The sequence below is a fragment of the Chlamydomonas reinhardtii genome, chromosome 8, assembly GCF_000002595.2.
Source record: "Chlamydomonas reinhardtii strain CC-503 cw92 mt+ chromosome 8, whole genome shotgun sequence".
In the NCBI taxonomy this organism is placed as follows: domain Eukaryota; kingdom Viridiplantae; phylum Chlorophyta; class Chlorophyceae; order Chlamydomonadales; family Chlamydomonadaceae; genus Chlamydomonas; species Chlamydomonas reinhardtii.
Window position 1 is genome coordinate 541877 of NC_057011.1, and position 19143 is coordinate 561019.

General features: G+C 62.6%; 3 protein-coding genes across 3 annotated transcripts; 1 reads left to right on the forward strand and 2 right to left on the reverse strand.

Moving 5' to 3' along the window:
* Positions 1–50: 50 nt before the first annotated feature.
* CHLRE_08g359300v5 (uncharacterized protein) lies at positions 51–6146 on the reverse strand. Its single transcript, XM_001702266.2, has 15 exons — positions 6043–6146; positions 5422–5707; positions 5045–5159; positions 4750–4841; positions 4476–4588; positions 4138–4284; positions 3866–3956; positions 3634–3707; positions 3283–3395; positions 2822–3023; positions 2320–2467; positions 1877–2042; positions 1615–1666; positions 1305–1412; positions 51–1022 (listed from the first exon to the last, which is right to left on the reverse strand). Exons 2-15 carry the CDS (start codon positions 5678–5680, stop codon positions 918–920), a joined length of 1785 nt encoding a protein of 594 aa, XP_001702318.1. The 5' UTR covers positions 5681–5707; positions 6043–6146; the 3' UTR covers positions 51–917.
* An 878-nt stretch (positions 6147–7024) lies between these two features.
* On the reverse strand, positions 7025–16306 carry CHLRE_08g359350v5 (uncharacterized protein). Its single transcript, XM_043064782.1, has 16 exons — positions 16264–16306; positions 15679–15927; positions 15173–15283; positions 14668–14799; positions 14331–14442; positions 13876–13940; positions 13405–13491; positions 12820–12933; positions 12270–12398; positions 10215–10325; positions 9847–9891; positions 9402–9494; positions 8801–8863; positions 8279–8389; positions 7958–8020; positions 7025–7820 (listed from the first exon to the last, which is right to left on the reverse strand). Exons 1-16 carry the CDS (start codon positions 16267–16269, stop codon positions 7764–7766), a joined length of 1548 nt encoding a protein of 515 aa, XP_042921783.1. The 5' UTR covers positions 16270–16306; the 3' UTR covers positions 7025–7763.
* Positions 16307–17206: 900 nt separating this feature from the next.
* On the forward strand, positions 17207–18998 carry CHLRE_08g359400v5 (uncharacterized protein). The gene is made up of 2 exons (XM_043064783.1): positions 17207–17780; positions 17901–18998. Exon 2 carries the CDS (start codon positions 17984–17986, stop codon positions 18578–18580), a length of 597 nt encoding a protein of 198 aa, XP_042921784.1. The 5' UTR covers positions 17207–17780; positions 17901–17983; the 3' UTR covers positions 18581–18998.
* Positions 18999–19143: the final 145 nt, after the last annotated feature.

Consider the following 19143-nt stretch of genomic DNA (forward strand, 5'->3'; position numbering starts at 1 on the left):
TGGGTGCTTTTCTCGAGCGCACGGGCCAGCGACCGGTGGGCTGCGCGTTTGGATAATGCTTTGCCTTTGAAGCACGGCCGGCACTAGCTGTTGCCCGAGTCAGCTGTTGGCAAGTGTCCTCTGCCGCAGTACAGCGTGCCACGACCCCGTGCTGTGGTGATTGGGCGCAGCGGACTAGCCAGCAGCAGGCGAGGGCTAGCTCGCCCTGGGGATAACTGCACTTCGCATCCCACACCACAGCAGGAGATACCGTATACCAATGTCCTCACGCACCGGTCTCTGTTTGCCTCACAATCCCCAGAAAATTGCGGCATACCGTACATTGTCCCCTGCTGTATGTTCCGTCCAACCTCACTGACACCCATTCACGTAACGTCGTGCCCACATCTAGTCAACCCAGGTCCCTGCCTTTCTCCAAGCGTGATAATCACGCAATGCAATGGTGTTGGATGAAGATGATTGTGTCGGCTTCTAGAGGAAAGGCTACCGTATGCGCAACCGTAGCAAGCCGCATGCGTGCCAGCACCACACCGCCACCCATACATTCATTGCAGCCTTGGATTGCAGCAATCCGTGCATCCCTAATCCATGGTGTAAAAATCACAACCGTTGAGATAATGGGTTCGTCAACGTGGTCCGTTTATCCTGGTTGATCCGGCACAAAAGAAAGTGCGTGTGGGTAGTGGATCAGTGGAGAAGGAAGAGAATCGGCGCCATCGCGCACGCACGGCTAGGCACGGCTCGCTGTCATGAACCTCAGTGCTGCAACAGATTACGTGAATGCATGACCGGATCACTGCGTGCGTTGCATCATTGTGGTCAGTCGGTGTCGCTGCCATCCAAGTAAGCGGCATAGGCGCATTGCGTAATCACCCAGAGGCCGCCACGACACATTCCACCTCAAATCAACTCCTTTCTTAGCAGTTGCTGATCTCCCAGGCGCTGACGGTGGACGACACCTCGTTGGACAGCAGCAGCAGCGGCTTGCCGCTGTTGCTGTCGCCCGCAGCCACAAACTTGATCTGCACACGTGCATCACATGTACGGCGTGGCATGGGCGGGGCACCATGACGTGCGTGTTTGTGTGGGGGTGGTGGAGGCGGGGAGGTGGGGGTTGACCCAAGCTCAGGCACACGAAACACACACGCTTCCGCGCGCTTGGACCTGACCCCGGGACCCATCGTCTCCACTCCCTCTGATGTGCAACGTCCCGCGCCTTACCCCGCCCACCCCGCCCCACTCTGCCCCGCCCCGCCCCGCCCCGCCCCACGCCGCGCCACCCCGCACCCCCACGGCGCACTCACCCCCTCGGGCGCCAGGTCGCCAAGGGCTGCTGCGTTGGAGCCCAGCGCGGGGTCGAAGTTGCGGTTGTAGACGTAGCCGCCCAGGATGGGGTTGGCGGGGGTGCTCACCTGGGGATTGATGGGAGTAACGCATTGTGCAGGTGGGGTCCAGTTACGGGCAGGGGGTTGGCAGGATGGGAAATTGCATGTGCCACCATGCAGGGGCACCCACCCCCGTGGCCCCGCCGGCTGCCGCACGCCGTACACACACGCATGCACATGCGTGCCCGCCGCCGCCACCCGCCCCCGCGCCCCCGCGTGCATGACTCACGTCGTACAGCACGAACCCGCCCATGCGCTCCAGACCGATGGCCGCATACGTCCTGCGCGTGTGGGGGAGTGGGGGTGGGATGGAGTGCGCGAGTATGGGACTCTGGGAGCCAAGGTCGGGAGCAGCAGGAGTGGTGAGGCCGTTGCAGCAAGGGTCATGCGAGCGCCAACTTCGTGTCAAACCCAACCGCCACGCTGCAAACCTAGCCAACCCAGCATGCAAACCCAGCATCCCCAAGTGTGCAAGCCCAACCCGCGCCCACCTGCTGCCGAGCTTGAAAACCTCCAACGCCTCGGGCTCGGGCCCGGCGTTGTCGGAGCGTGTGTCCGGAAGGTTGCGGTCGCGGTCGCAGTTGAAGCAGCGCGAGGCGACGGGGTGGTTGGCAGTCAGCTGCTCCAGCTCGTCGCCGCTCTCGTAAACCACACGGCCTGCGTCAGTGTTGAGATTGCATGGTGTCATTGGGTGATGAGCTTAGGCGTTAAATAACAAGCAATGCAGGGCTCGCTACACGACCCCACATCCCAGTAAGGCTCGTGAGTAGGGCTCTACCGACGGACGGCATATTCGGACTATGCCACACATGATGCAGATGCACATGCGCAATCCACGCACGAGCTCCTCGAGGAGCGGGTCCTTCTTCCCATCTTCCCAGGGGCCCGCACCCACGGAGCTGCAGCAGTAGCAGCCTCCCAGCCACGAACTCACCGTTACCCGCGTCCAGGATGGCCCACGACCGGCCGCCGTACGCAAACAGCTTGTCGTAAGGCCCCTGCTTGTCGAAGGTCTTGGACCTGTCGTAGCCCTTCTTCAGGCCCGACAGCGGGTCAATGGCCAGGCGGCCAAGCTCCGCGTCCTGCACCGTACGACACGACGCGTGTTGACGTGTGTACGTGCGTGTGTGTATGTGTGTACGTGCGTGTGTGTGTGTGTGTGTGCGTGCGTGCGTTCGTGCGTGCGTGTGTGTGTGTGTGTGTGTGTGTGTGTGTGTGTGTGTGTGTCTGTGCGATTGCACGGGTGTGCGTGTGTCTATCTGGTTAGATACTACGGGACCGTGCGTTGCGGCGTGGACACCTTCCAAGCCTCTATCCGCGGTTTGTGCCGGGCCGGCCGCCCCCGGCCCCTCACACGGGCGTGCATCCCACCCCTCCCATCAACCCCTGCAGCTCCCCTGGCCCCCGCCCCCCAGCACCCCGGCACTCGCTCTCACCGCCACCAGCGCTGTGGCGTTGGGGAACACCTCGGGGTCCAGTGCCGCCGCCGTGAGGTCCTTGACGGACAGGGACTCAGACTTGGAGTCGCCCTCGTTGGCAATGAACAGATAGCTGCGGGCGCCGATGGCCTCGTGCACGATGGTGTCGGGCTGCAGCCAGGAGTAGAGGCCGGGCACGGTGCGCAGGCGGGTGCCGTCCCTGAGGGCGTGTGTGCACACGTGGGGGTGGTGCACGTGAGTGGTTGAGAGGGTGGGGTGGGCGGCATGGGGCGCAGGAGGTGGGCGGCAGCATGGTGCACGTGGGTGAGGGAACGGTAGGAAGGGTGCTCAGTCGCCGAGGTGCTAGACGCGTTAGTTGTTCGTTGTTGCCGGGTGTGGGCCACCACACAGCGTTCACGCAGACCTATCCTGGTGGCCCCGGGGCCCCACATGCCGCCACAGCCCTCGCTCGCGCTCACCTATCGGAGGGGTCGATGGCGTGGCGGGACCAGTTCTTCCAGCCCAGCGGCCAGATGGACTTGATGCGCTCGCGGCCCGCCGTCAGGTCGATCACAGCCACGGCGTTGTTCTCCTGTGGGGGGCATGAGTACGTACCCGTCAGTGCATCAGTCCACAACAGTGCATCAGTCCACAATACAGTGCAACCAGGGGAGGCAACAGTTTGCAACAATGCAGGCGGCGCCAACACAGCCATAGGTTCATTCCGTGCGGGGTGCGTATGGTCCACTTGACGTGGCGTGTGCTACCGCCGTACAACCGTGGGGCTACAGCCGAAGCTCTCGTCCCCCCCATACACACACACGCCGCACCTGGAGGGTGACGTATGCGTTGAGGTTCTTGCGGTCCGAGGGAATGGCAACGTACTCAGGCTCGATGTCACGGCCTGTGTGTGTGTGTGTGGGAAGGGGGCGAGCGTTGGCCCAGTGCGACACGGGATGAAACATAACGCACAAGGACGCAGCATGCAATGCCGGCATAAGGAGGCAGCGGCGGCAGCACTTGAGCATCGGGGCAAGGCAAGGCGGCTTCGCGCGCACGCACCCGCGGTCGACTTGGACAGTCGCGGGTCGATCTTCAGGCCCTTGTCCAGAAGCGTGGAGTAGGCCTTGCCAGACAGCGAGTCGATGTAGGTCTGTGTGCAGCGTGTGCGGCGTGCGTATGCATGTGTGCAGCGAGGGTTAGGAAGGGTTGGAAAGGGTGGGCACTTGCCCCAGTCTCGGAGGTAAGTGGTGAGCGGGAGGCACGTGCCGGCTCCACGCTGCCCGGTGCATGCTTCCTCCTCCTTGTCGATTGGCCGGCCTCACCCACCCCACCTGGAAGCTGAGCAGCTTGGAGCTCAGGCTGTAGAAGTAGGTGGGGAAGGATCCCACGGGCGTGAAGGAGCCGGTGCGGGTGGCGGTCACGATGGCAATGGCGCCCACGGGGTTGGGGTCCACATTCGGGTCGGAGCCGCGGACCTCCTGTGGGGCGGCGGTTTCGGGTGGAGGTATGGTCGTGCGGTGTGTTTGTTGAGAGGGCCGATAAGCAAGTGCGGTGCTCGGGACAGGGATATCATGAGGGGCACAAGGCTGCCGGTTAGCACAGCACGTACGTGCCCCGCGGGTCTGCTGGACAGCACACAGCAAACACACACGAACACACACGCCCGCACCTGGGTTGCTGGCTCGCCCTCGCATGCCACCACAAGGCGGCCGCCGTCGCGGGTCCACGCCACGGAGTCGGGCATGGCGCAGCCGGGCAGAACGGTCTCGCCCACCTTGACGCCTGGTGGCATTGGATTGATGGTAAGCGGATGACGGGTTTGGCACGTGTTACTTGAGAGCGATAGGGACGCCAGTCACACACACACACACACACACACCACACACAAACACACACACACACACACACACACTTCACCATCCGCTTTACCCCTGTAGCCTCACCGCTGGCCAGGTTGTAGATGCGCAGGATGCCGGGGGCGGTGGAGGGCACGCCGTCCAGCGACAGCGCCGCGTAGCCGTTGTACACAGCCACGCTGGGGATCAGCAGCGAGTGAGGGCGGCGGTACGGTTACCCGACTAGTGGTGGTGCATGGCGTCCAGGGATGCGGTGAGCAAGGTCACAGTTCGCACGCATTGTCCCAGCCATTTCACATCGGCCCCGGCCCCGGCCCTGACCCCGGGGCTGAACCCGGCCCCGGCCCTGACCCCGGGGCTGACCCCGCCCCCTGCCGCGCACCTGTTGGGCACTCCCACGGTGTCGCCCTCTCCGGCTGAGGAGCTAACGTTGATGCGCAGGTGGATGGAGGGGTTGGCGGGATCGGCGTGGTTCACAACCAGCAGCGCAAGCACGCCTGTGAATGTGTGTGTGGGGGGGGGATTAAGGGCGTCAGGGGGCCAGGGCTTCGGACAGATAGGGACAGGTAGGGTCGCAGACAACCGAGGGGATGACAGGTGGAAGCTATGCTGCTATGCGCGCACTCCCTGGATGCCCATAGCTGCATCATCGGCACTTATTGGATAGCAGATGCAAATTCCAAGGCGTGTATGCAACCCTTCCCTCCCTTACTACCGTAGTGCCATACTACTGCTGCATCCACCAAGCAAGCAACTCACTCGCCGCGCGCGCCTCCACCACAGCCGAGAGCTTGGAGAAGGGGTCGTAGTCCATGACTTCCATGGAGGTGGTGCCGGTCCAGTTGCCCGACTTGAACGAGCTCAGCCGCCGCAGCGACAGGCCAATGGAAGGCAGGCAGCCGGAGAACTCCTCGGCTGACGCGGGCGCTGCCGCCCACGAGGTCAGCAGCAGGGCCGCCGCCAGGAGTAGGGATGAAGCCAGGGCCGAGCCGGCCCGGGGCTGGTGGTGACGAGACATGGTCTAGAGTTCGGCTGCCAAACGAGCCTGTTGCGAGTGGGGGTAGGAGAGGGCTCGTCGAGACATGCGACCAGGGAAGGCGTGGAAGGGAAGGCGGGTGCGGAAGGTGTGGCCGGTGTGGGAAGGTCGGGTCGATAGCACGCACGGTCGCCCTTCGCCCCGCAAGGCAAGCCCGCGAACCCCAAAGTTGGCAGTTGTTGAATCCCAGCAAGCGCGAACCCACACCGGCGTTCCGTGTCAGCGCAATTTCGGCCAGGCACCGCATGACCACTTTGATTGAACAGCAGTTGTTGCATTGCGCATGCTTATCGCAAGGAGTAGTTCGGCTTGTAAGCGTTTGCGTCCCACGAGGGCCCGCTCACCTCGTGTTTGTGACAAGCTGCGCGGTTACTCGTCACAACGTTGATGTTACGGCTCGCTGCCCCGCTCTTAAGCAGGTTGCTACTACCCTGCTGTATCGCACACGCAAGTCACCAACCCTTATGTCAACTTATGTATAAACGACATGCCGGGGCCGCGCTCCATGGTTTTCACACCTGCAGATTCACCCACAACCGCTTTGTGAGGAGCATCATCAACCGAAAGCGCACGCGGACGGGCACGAAGTTGGCCACTGGACCAGCTGCCATATATGCATCAAGAGCCTGATAGTCTACGACCTGAGGACCTGGCGAGTGTAAAGCATGCGCGGGACCTGGACCGTTAGGCACCGACGGTGCCCGACCAGGCTGACCAGGCCGACCGGTCGTGTTCTGCCCGACCCTGCTGCATCGCGATATTCCACTGCCTAGTGTCATTATTCCTATACTAGGTAGCCAATAATGACATGTGTGCGCCGCATCAGCACTTCAGCCGTCACACGCTTGCCCCCTTGCCCCTTGTGCCCCCTTGTGGCCTCCACGGGCTCTGGCCCAGCCTGACCCATACGGATACGCCGCTGGGTACGGTACGCTGGGTACCGTACCCGCGGCAATACTGCTGCTGCTGGCCAGGGGTGTATTGGTTGCCTGCACCTCTTACCGAGAATGCTTTTTAGACGAACCATGCGGCCTCCTATCACAACGGGGGGCAAGTGCCGACAGCCCGACATTTGTGCCTGCTCGGACAGCGCGGCACGGTTGCACGGTCGACAACAAACAGACCTTGCGAAAGTAACCGTGCGCGATACCGGTGATGCGAACAGCTCCTGCCTGACACGTTCGTGTCATGAACAGCGCAGCCAACAGCCAACAGCCGTCCACACACACGGAACCTTTGTGCACTGCGTTCTGTAGGGGAACCTGATGCGACGCTAAGCGCGTTCCCGCGCCCCTGCTTAGCGCGGTGGTGATGTCGCCATCTGTACGGTACGTGTTCTTACAGTTGCCTGCGCCGCGCCGCGCGACCGCGCGTGTCGCTCCAAAATGGCGCACCGGCATGAAGGCCCTCTGGCGTGTGAGCCCTCTTCCGGCGGGACCGGCCGCGACCCCCCCCCCCCCCCGGCCCCAGGCGTACGTGTGCATTTCCTTGCGCCCTCACCACACCACCAAGTCACGTGTCTATCAACACATCAACACACAACCACCGCTATCACATCTTCTCCAAGCATGTCCGTCACCTTCGCTTCAGGCTGCAGGCATGCTCCTGGCCTGGCTTTGGTAAGGGCCCCAGTAACGCCACGGTGGGTATTGGAAGCGCGCGCGGGCAGCAAACACCACACGCACACGCACGCCTCCGACCGCGGCCCCTGAAAGTGCCCTAAAACCAAACACGCCAGCTTTATCACACACATCATTGATCAGCACGCGGTTGTGGAACAACGCCTGACGGCTCGCGTCACGTCGCGTCTCAACTCGCGAACAGATCAACGCACACGACGCAAGATGGTTATCACCAAGTTCACGAGGCTGCCTGCCTGCCACCTTGCTGCAGGTCCCGCGAGGGGCCAGCGACTCGCACCCGCCCCTGCTATGCTGCTCTTGATGTCCTCACAATCACATCCACCGCCTCCCAATTCTTCCCAGCCTGGGCCAAACATGGCTTTCAAGTGCTCAACACACGACACTGCACGAGGCTGTTATAGGTCGAGTATTGGATCAAGCATTTACTTGGCGGTCTTGGTCTTGCGGCTCTTGGCCAGGTCAGACAGGTAGGTTCGCACCTGCAGGGGAGGGAGGGAGGGGTGGGAGGGGGATGCGGAGGAATGGGAAGCGAGGCAACGCAGCATCGTGGTGAGGTTTGAAAAGATGGTTAGGAACGCGGTACAGAATGCACTCACAAGAACCCCTAGACACACACCTTGGGCACGCCCGGCGACTCCTTCAGCTCCTCAGCGTGCTTGATGATGAAGCCCGTGTCAACCTGTGTGTGGGGTGCGGGTGGGTGGGTGGGGTGAGGAGGGTGAGGTTGAGAGCGGGAGGAGAGAACACGGACTTGTGACGAAGTCATGCATTCTCCAACATCCCCGCAAGCCGCCCTTGCCACACCCTCACCTCCCTCCTCCAAACCTACCAACCCCAGTCACCCCCCCCCCCTTCCCTCCACCCCCCATTTGGATTGGGCTGGTAGTTACAACCCCTCCCCCCTCCGATTCATCCCCCTATGTGTCTTTTCACTCACGTCGCCGGCCTTGAAGGCCTCCGTGGCCAGGATGAGCTTGTGGAAGGGCGCGGTGGTGGGCACGCCCGTGATCACCAGCTCGTCCAGCGCGCGGCTCATGCGGGTGATGGCCTGCAGGTGGTGTGTGTGTGGGGAGAGGTGGGGTGAGGAGGGGGTGGGGAGAGGAGGGGGTGGGGAGAGGAGGGGAGAGTGGTGAGGGGAGTGAGGGTAGAGTGGTGAGGGGAGGGGAGGGGGGTTATGTGCCCGAGCCCAATAGGTCCCAAGAGTCAAGGAATGTATGGGGTTGCGTAAGATGGTGGTGGGGGTGGGGGTGGGGGTGGGTGGGGGGCGGGGAGGTGGAGAGAGGAGTGAGCGGCTCGGAGCCGGGTCTTACCAATACGCATGAGTATACACACGCCATTGCGTCCGGGTTTCGGCTGGTTCTATTCCTTCGCGCCCCTCATTCTCTCCCTAGCACACACATGCGTACGCGTACGGCCTACATACACACACACACACGCTCTGATCTCCTCCCCTTCCCACCTGCTGGCGGTCTGCGCCCCACACAATCAGCTTGCCCAGCAGGGAGTCGTAGTTCGGGGGGACCTGCGGGGAGGGGGAAGGGGGAAGGGGGGGTTGCACGGTTGACACGTAGGGGCTGGAGCGAGGGGGAAAGGGTGTTGCAAAGATGGTTGGAACAGCGGTACAGGATGCACGCAAGACTGCAGACGACAGGTTTTCAACCCATCAAGGCCAAGGGGGAGGGGTGAGGCGAAGTGACGCATGGAGGGGCGCACACGGGGACAGCACGTGGGGAGCTCACACGGTATGCAGGCGGCTTTTGAGGGGGAGGTGCGGCTTGCGCCTGGGACTTCATGGTGTGATGGTGGGCTCGGGCGAGACACCTCTCCCACACTGACAGTACGGTACCGGCCCCGACCCTGACCCTAACCCTGCCACGCCGCGCCGCGCCATGTCCGTCCACACAGCTCCCCAGCCCGCGCCCCCTTCCCTCCCGAACCCTCCAGGACAGCGCCCGCCTCGCCCCGCACCTTCCTTCTCTCCTCTCCCCCCCCCGCCTCTCCCTTTCCCCCGCCTCCACTCCCCCCCCCCCCGCCTCCTGCCCGCTAACCGCCCGCCTCACCAGGTAGTCGGGGTACAGGTGGCTGTCCATGCGCACGTGGGGGCCGCCGGGCGCCAGGTAGGTGGACACGCGGCCGGGGCCGGGGCGGAAGTTCTGTGGGGGGGCGGAGAGCAGGGGTGGGAGGGGTGGGAGGGGTGGGAGGGGTTGTGAATACCAGGCCAAACCAAACCAAAACCAACGAAAACGAGCGGAGCACAGGGGGTGCGAAGATGGTCGGAACAGCGATACAGGATGCAGACGTAGTCGTTGGTGGGTTGGGAGGGGAGGGGTTGGTATGAGCGGGTTGGCGTGAGGTGCGTTGGCAGGTCCGGGACGAGGCGAACTCGTGCGCTCGGTGGAAGGCACTTGCTGCCCGCCACCCCCGGCTCCGCCCACCCACACACCCACACGTCCCCCCCCCTCCACACACACACGCACACACACACGCTCACTCGCGCGCTCTCACCTGGAAGGGGTCCTCGGCGTTGATGCGGCACTCGATGGCGTGGCCCTGTGGGGGAGAGCGCGTGACAGGGTGTGAAAAGGTGTGAGATCTGATGATATGTGTGTGTGTGTGTATGTATGTGTGTGTGTGTGTGTGTGTGTTCTGAGGAGGAGTGCTTCTGAGTGTGTGCCGTTATGCAGTAGGAACCCCAACCCTGCGGCCCAGTCCCGCCCCTGGCGTCAACAGTTCGTACCCGCAACCCCCAGTGAACTTCTGCTATCAGCACTCCGTTGCCCTTGCACGGCTATCCTGCCCCATCCTCGCTCTATGCCATTGAGTTCGGTATAACCTCCCCCCCCCCACACACACCCATCGCCCCCCCCCAGCACCTTGAACTGGATGTCCTCCTGCGTGAAGGTCAGGCGCTCGCCCATGGCCACCTTGATCTGCTCCTGGATCAGGTCCACGCCCGTGATCATCTCCGTCACCGGGTGCTCCACCTGGGGGCGGGCAGGTGGGTATGGTGGGTGGGTGGGTGAATGGGGTGGGTGGGTCGGGAGGTTGCATTCATGACCAAATGAGAAATGGAGGCGTAGGTAGGTGATGGTACAGCAGGCGCGCGCGCCGGGAGGGCGGGGGGGGGGGGTTACATTCATGATTAGTTAAGGAAGTGGTAGACGGTAGACCATCTTGCGGAACATGAAGCGTTACCGACGATGTCGACCAGCTCCTGGCTCCAGCCCGAGCTCCAGCTCCAGCTCCAGCGCGTAGACCCTCCGAAGTAGTGTTCCCGTTTGATATAAAGCTGCTGCATAGCCTGACACGACCTAAGTTCGCGGCGGCACGGCGACACTACTACGCGCGACTAGTCGCGATCTACGGACGCTCGCTGCCCTAATAGCTTTCCTACATACCCCGGCGTGTACTCACCTGCGGCGTGGCATTGGAACCCACGCCGCGTGACGTCCAGACATCCATGCATAGCAAGAAACGGGAGGGCGAGGTGAGAGGCACAAGGCAAAAGCAAAGGAACCTAAATGCTATGGCCGCCGCGACGGGAATGGACGCGCGCAAACGCTAAGTAGGCCACGGAATCGGACCCATGCTGGCATGGGGAGGGGGACTAGGGGCTGCGTGGCGGGGCTCCTAAGAGCTCCCACCACCACGCAACTCTCCGGGCCACGGGGTGGTGGCCCAGAGAGTCGCAGGTGGGTGGGGTGCCCTGCTATCCTTTGCCGCGTGGACGGTGTGTTTTCCCTGGAAACCCGGCGGCCGTCCTGTTGGGGGCGGCAGTGAACGGCACTCGGCAGCACAGGCACAGGCATAGGCACAGGCACAAGCACAGGCGCTGGACGGTACGGAACATGTAGTCGGTCTTGATGTCGGCGCCATTACTATGATATGGATGGTTTCGTGCGCACCAGCCGCTGTGCTCCGGATATCGGGCGGCATCACCCGGCCCGACATACGCAGAGCAGCAGCGGACTGGTGGTTCTTGGCTTGTCTTGAGGCATTGCAGAGGTCCGTGCGCTTCCCGGATGTCGGGGGAATCACCCGGCGCGACATACACAGAGCTGCCACGTACTTGCTTCCATGCCGGGCCACCGAATGCCGAAGGACCGGGGCATGTGGGTTCTTAGTCCGCCATCGCTTACGCACTATGGCGGACTAAGCGGAATCGCCGGGTCAGGGCTCATCCCCCACATGCCAAAGCCGCAGCGGTCAATCGCGGGGGGGTTACATTCATGATTAGTTAAGGAAGTGGTAGACGGTAGACCATCTTGCGGAACATGAAGCGTTACCGACGATGTCGACCAGCTCCTGGCTCCAGCCCGAGCTCCAGCTCCAGCTCCAGCGCGTAGACCCTCCGAAGTAGTGTTCCCGTTTGATATAAAGCTGCTGCATAGCCTGACACGACCTAAGTTCGCGGCGGCACGGCGACACTACTACGCGCGACTAGTCGCGATCTACGGACGCTCGCTGCCCTAATAGCTTTCCTACATACCCCGGCGTGTACTCACCTGCGGCGTGGCATTGGAACCCACGCCGCGTGACGTCCAGACATCCATGCATAGCAAGAAACGGGAGGGCGAGGTGAGAGGCACAAGGCAAAAGCAAAGGAACCTAAATGCTATGGCCGCCGCGACGGGAATGGACGCGCGCAAACGCTAAGTAGGCCACGGAATCGGACCCATGCTGGCATGGGGAGGGGGTGCGCAGTGAGAGCAGTGCGGAAGTGGCAGGCAGGCGTTGTACGGCTGACCGTGCGGGAGCGGCAGGCAGCGCGTGCACTGCTGACAGGCCCCGGTCAGGAAACCCCAATCCCCACTCCAACCTCCACAAGTCAAAACCTACAAACCACCCCACCCCACCCCACACAAACACCTCCCCATCACCCGAAACACACACACACACACGCCACACGCACGCACACGCGGCCTCACCTGGATGCGGGTGTTCATCTCCATGAAGTAGAAGCCCTTCTTCTCCCACAGGAACTCAATGGTGCCCACGCCCACGTAGCCAATGGCCTTGGCGGCGGCCACCGCGGCGTCGCCCATGGCCTTGCGGACCTGGGGGGTGGTGAGGGGGTGGTGAGGAGATGGGTGGTGGTCGAGTGTGACGGCGGAGCGCGGTGGCGTGGCTGCGGGTGGCATGGTTTTCGAGGCTTGGATGCAGGCTCCGTTTCCCACCTCGAACTCACTCATTAAGCTCAACTCCACGAGACCCGCTCTCCATCGCTATCCTCCCTCCTCCACCCCACCCTCCCCTCCCCGCCCGGACGGCCGGTCCTTGGTACCGCTTGTCTCATGACGACAGCCGCTCATGATCATACTGCTCCCGGTCGATCTTCAACCCCCCCCCTCCTCCCTTCCCTCACCGTAAATGTGTAAATGCGAGCCTTTGTAAGCTGGATAAGTTTGGGCTGGATTCTACAACCCCCCGCTTTCCCCCTCCCCCCGCTCCTTCCATCAGCTATCCCTGCCGCCCCACCTCGGGCGTGAGGGCGGGCGAGGGCGCCTCCTCCACCAGCTTCTGGTTGCGGCGCTGCACCGAGCAGTCGCGCTCACCCAGGTGCACCACGTTGCCGTACTTGTCCGCCAGGACCTGTGTGGCGATGGGATGGGGGATTGCATCGTGGGGTTACATTCATGGTTATTTGAGAGGTGAGGGCGCAGCCAGGGGCAGCCATGCGTGCATGAGGCCAGTGTGTATTAGAGATGGAAGCGGGACTTGCACTGGGGGGGAGGGGTTGGGTTGTGAGTTGGGTGTGAAGGTGACGCAATCACCGGCCGCAGCTAGTCACACTCGTCCTAGCCGAGTTGGCCGACAACTGTTTCGAGCACATATCCTGTCGTCATGCCACGAGGTCTTGGTGTACTTGCGTGGGCAAACTACCCCACTCCCCCCTATCCTTTCTTCCACTCCCCTCCGTCTCCTGCCCTCCTTTTTTTCCCAACACACACAACAAGCACGCTGCATCTCCTCCCTCATTGGTCTTCCCCCTTCCCCTCCCCCCCCACACACGCACACATACACAAACACACAATGACAACACACAGAAATACACGTCCCCACCTGGAACTCGATGTGGCGGGGGTCCTGCACGAAGCGCTCCATGTACACGGCGCCGTTGCCGAACGCGGCCTCGGCCTCCTGCTGGGCCTGTGGGGGTGGGGAGTGGGCAGGTGGGCAGGTGGGCAGGTGGGCAGGTGGGCAGGTGGGCAGGCGGGGTGGGGGAGAGGGGTGGTGCGTGTTGGAAGAGTGCTGTGGTAGTTGGAGGCTGCCTCCACAACACGGTGTCCCTTTTGCCTGCCGCGTAGCCTGTCCTTGCCATGCATGAGCCTCGCCGACTCCCCTTCCTAATGTCCGCCAGATCAGTTGCTCCTTGCCCTTTAATCCCAAAGCCAGGACCGTGCCTCCAGGCGTGTTCATGTGTGTCCCGTACCTCCCCTCCTCTGTGCGGCCCTTCCATCCGGCCCTCCCTCCCTCTTCCCTCCTCCCCTCTCCTCCCCTCTCCCGCTCCCCTCTTCCTCGGCCCCCTCCTACCTGCTTGAACAGGGGCATGAGGTCCTCCTCCTTGGTGCACAGGCGCATACCGCGGCCGCCGCCACCTGGGTCGGCATGGCATGGCGAGAGAGGGGAGTCAGTGCCTAGTACCATACCACCATATCGTACACGCAAGTATCGGCAGAGCATCCCCTAGCTTTCCTACGACCAACGACTGAAGACCGAAGATGAGTCCCATCCGTGTCCATGGCGCCCCACCTTACCTGCCAGAGCTACAACACGAAGCTGCCCCATTCTCAGCCGCCGCCCCCGCCCCATTCCTCTCCCCCTTGCTGTCCCCACTGTTCTCCGCCTCCCCCATTTCCCTCCCTCCCCTTCCCCTCCCTTCCCCTCGCACCCCCTTCCCCTCGCACCCCCTCCCTCCCCCTCCTTCCCTCCCACCCCCTCCCTCCCTCCCTCCCACCCCTCCCACCCCCTCCCCCGCCACCCCTCACCCGCGGTGGCCTTGATCATGACGGGGAAGCCGATGCGCTGGGCGTTGGCAATGGCGTCGGCGTCGCCCTGGATCAGGCCCTCGGAGCCGGGCACGGTGGGCACACCGGCTTTCTGCAGGGGCGGCGTCGTGGGGTGGGCGAGAGCAGGGGGACGTGGGGTGGGTTCAGCAGTGGGCGTTGATGGGCAGTATGTGTCCACACACACATACGCACCCGGCCCCACAGCCGCACACAGTTACCATTTACGACCCGTCACACACCCAAAACACCCAAGCACCCTAATACTCAAGCACCATATCCGATTTATCCGACACACGCCCTTCCACCTCCCTCACACCTTCATGGTGTCGCGGGCGGTGGACTTGTCGCCCATGAGCCGGATCTGCTGCGGCTTGGGCCCGATGAACTCCAGGCCGTGGTCGGTGCAGATCTCCACAAACTCGGCGCGCTCAGACAGGAAGCCGTAGCCCTTGGGGAGTTAGTGGATGGTTGGGGCGGAGAGGGGCGGAGGTTTTCGTCAGTTGGGAGGAGTCAGGCATGGAGTTAGGGGTGCACAGGTGTTACGGTGGGTGAGAGCGCTGTTACGTGTGTCGAGGGCTCCGTGATACGCAGCGGTATGGCCGCCTTAACGCATTGCGCCCCCAGTCCCCTGTTCCTCTCCCCAGCCGCCCAGCCACAGCCCCAGCCGCCCAGCCACAGCCCTGACCCGGGCCCAACCCAGCCCCAGCGCCCCACAGCCCCAGCACCCCTAGCAGTGGAACACAGACGCCTTTGAGACACACCCAGACACACAGACCCCTACAGACACACAGACCCCTACAGACACACAGGGGCGCACTCACGGGGTGCACGGCCTGGGCGCCGCGGCTGACGGCGGCCGCCAGCAGGTTGGGGATGTTGAGGTAGGACTCGGAGGAGGGCGCGTCGCCGATGCACACCGCCTCATCGGCCAGCTGCGGGGATGGGTGGAGAAGAAGCAGCGACAGGGGGTTAGGCTTCGGTCGAAGAAGTTTTACATGGGGTGGGAGAGCGGGAAAGGGGGCGGGCGCTGAGCGACGGGGCCGTGCGTTGGCCGCCTCGGGCACGCAACGCCCGCCTCTTCATGTAACGCTCGTGCCACCCGCCCGGTGTTGCAATTTACTCCCTCGCGTGCATGCAATGCTAACACGTTGCCCCTTCCGCTTACCAGGCAAAAGCTATTGGGTCCGTGCGTGCCGCGTCGGCCGACGCGCTTGCGGGGAAGCCTTCCCAGCTCGCACGTGCCCAAAACCCGTCCCCCTTCTTTGCGTTCCCCGACGTGCCCCTCCGGCCTTGCCCCCGCCCGTAGGCTGCGCTGTCGATAACGCACCAGCGTGTGCAGCGAGTTCTTGTCAGCGGTGGAGTAGACGGCCACGGTCTGCAGGCCCAGCTCCTTGCAGGCGCGAATGACGCGCACAGCAATCTCGCCGCGGTTGGCGATGAGCACCTTGTTGAAGGCAGCCTGCGCGGCGACCTGGGTGCGGCTGCGGCGGCCCGAGACGCCCTTAGCGGGCATCACCATGCGGGACGAAGCCTTGCGGCCCGCGAAGGCGCGGTTAGCGCTGCGCTGCATCTGCGCCTGCAAGCAAAGATAAGCAGGGCGGGCACGCGCAATTATGCGGTTTGGCAAATTGCGCACGCACTTATCACATGGGAGACGCAATTCTACAGACTAAGCTCCTTGCCAGCTGCTTGTGGGCGTTACAAAAGCAGGCCCGGCATCCAAGGTGCGAGGCTCCCGCCGCAGGGACTTAAGCTCTGCCCACAGCGCCAGATCTTCAGTCAGGCTCAGTGAAAGTGAATTTGCTCATTGCGGTGCGCTGCGCTGTGCTGGAAGGGCTCCGATCGCCCGCGCCGAAGCCTGCAAGTGCGCTGCTGACTTCAGCAAAGTGGGCCCCCGATCCCCCCTACCTACCTGCATTTTGATAATCGGGGTGGGACTTAAGTAGTCTCCCCTTGTGGAAGTCAGTTGGAAATATGGGTAGCGCCAGCGCGCGAATTGACTCGCAGCACTGCATGGGGACGCGCGATAGTCGCAAAATCCGTGGCCTTTGCATGCTGGGTTATTCAGTCAATCCTTTTCGCACGCATGCCTATCCTGTAGGCATCTGCAACAGGGGCGAGGACGCAGGTCGTATGCCAAACCGGGTGCAATTCCTCCGTTGTAGGACCCGCTTTCCCGAAAGCTGGCGCCCCATCACCGGCCCCTTCTGTTCTACATCAAGCAAGCGCCAATGCTGCTGAAAACCCGCTCGGTTTGGCGGCGAGCGTTAGACCTCTCCTGCGCGAGGGATGACGGGGATGTGACATGTAGCGCCTCCTTTCGTCTAGCCCATGAAAGCGGTGTTCCGGCCTAGACGGGGCACCCTTCGACCGTGGACACCAGTCACATTATTGACAGGTGCTACCCGGAACACACCTGTCGTGTCAGATTTCTTTTCCGACGGTACCCCCAGTGCCGTACGGCCCTGGCCCCCTCTTGGGGGTGGGCAGGGGGGCTTCCTGACGGCCAAAACGTCCCCCATGCCATCACCCACGCTATCAGAACCTTCGCATATATATTATTTGCTTGCTGGCCAAGTGGGAGGGCGGTCCGCGTTCGCCTGAGGTCGATATGAGCAGGTTTTGGCCCGCCAGCCCTGCGCCCGACCGCGCCCGATGGGCGCGTGTGGCGTGTCGGTCTGATCGGGCCAAACTGTGCTGGAGAGAGCAGTAACTCACTCAATCTGTTATTTAGATACCCAATATTGCACTGGAATGTTTCCCGGGGCAAAATGTGAGGCTCTGCCGACCGGCAATTTCGCGACCGAGGTCCCTCGACGAGCCATTTTTTTAAACCATAACTGATGCCATGTCTACTTTTGGCTATAAGAATGGGAAATCAAGGCTTTACGATGGCTAAAAGCAGCTCTTCGTGCACCATGTCGGGGCATGTCGCTGCATTTCGCGAGCTCGGCGGGCGGGCAGGCCGCGGCATGGCTTAAAACAACAAGTCATAACATACATATGTCATGTATAAGCATTAGGCAAGGTTTGGTCTTTGGACGGTGCGGCGTGTATGGGCACGCCCCGAGTGAGTGGCACCCGGCAGACCGCGAACAGTTTTGGTGCTGGTGCAAGGCAGCGATCCAGCTAACAAGGCTAGTAGTAGGTGCAGATACGTAGTACTTGCAGCACGCTACAACATAAGTATAGCTGACAGCATGAGCCTGGTGCAATTGGGCGCTTCAATGCAAAGTTAGTGAGCACCGTTTCAGGCTCCGTTTTGCTCTCCGGTCTGCAAGTAAATTACCGCGATATATAAAACCCGTGAGGTCCTACAAACAGCTGGAAACGACAGCGTGCCAGCACTCAAGCCGGCCCTTGGGTCCTTCCCGCCTTCTCGGACCTGCTCGGACCTCCTGCACGCGCGCCGAGTGGGCAACGGCTCAGGTGAGGACATGAGCTGCTGCAGACATGGTCGGGTGATGGGCAACGGCCAGCTTTGAAAGGCTCCCAAAGCGAGGCAGCGTTCCAACTTTTTCCTCGACTTCCTGCCTCTTTTTATTACAGGCGGTGCGATTGCGACCAGCGCGATGGCTCTGCTGTCGCTGCTCACGCGGGGGCTCATCATGCTGCCGCTCTGCGTCGCGGTGATGTTCCTGGTCCAGAGGGCAAACCAGGTCGCGAGCGAGATGGGCGCCACCATGGCCGGCGCCGCGCACGGCGGTCGCTACTACGATGACGATGAGAACGAGAGCGATGATGGGCAGGAGGACGCCGGCGGTTGGGTGACGCTGCCGGGTCGGCAGCAGCAGGCCGGGCAGGCGGGTGACGCCAGCAGCGGCTGGCGGTGGTGGGCATGGCAGGCCAGCGGCAGTGCAGCCGAGGGGGACCGCGGCGCAAGGGAGGTGATGGAGGAGGCAACGGGCGGTAGCGGTGTTGTGGCGGGCGGCGAACTGCGGCCGGACGGGCTTCAAGGAATGTGTGTGGCCTGCATGGCAGCGCCCGCCACCGTGGGCTTCCTGCACACGCCTCCGCCGCCACCATCTCCGTCACGCAGCGGCGGCAGCAGTGGCAGCAGCAGCGCAGGCCGCGGCGGCAGTAGCAGCAACGCTGCTGGCGCTTGCTCGCTGCTGGTGCACAACTGCTTGTGCTCGCCATGCTGGGAGCGGCTGCGGGGGCAGGGCCGCGGGCAGCGCTGCCCCGTGTGCAACCAGCGTGCGCCCAGCCTCAACGTGGTGCGGACGTGAGGCGGCAGCAGCACTGGCCTCAGCCGTGTCATGTGTTTCTGTGTGTGCAGCTCGCTGCAACCTACAGCGGGACCCCCGGAGGCCGGAGTGCATCTTATAGTACCGTGTGGGGGCGTGCGCAGAGCTGGCCCAGGGGCTGAGTCACTGAGTGGCTGACTGATGGCTGGGTCCGGCAGGTCCTGCTCTTGGTTTGAATGACTTATGCTTTTATGCCTGGGGGTGCCAAGTTCTGTGCGTGGACGTGTAGGCAAACAGAAGCTTATCTGGCGGGCGCAAGACGGACAAGAAAGTTTCCCTGAACAGTTCACAACCGCAGTGCTGACGCCTATTTACAAGAGAAAGGGCGATGTGAAGACGCCCGGCAACTCCCACGGTCTGCACTGGCTCATCTGTCTTTTCAGGCGCCCCCATCAATTACCGTGCCTGCCGCACATATCCCGCACGAACTGTCCTCTCCCACGAATCCGCAACGACTGTCCCGAACGTCCCCCGTGTACCCCTGAACGCGCACAGCCCCCCCCATTGACGTTCCATTGCAGTAGGCGGAGCGTTGGCTAAGTGTT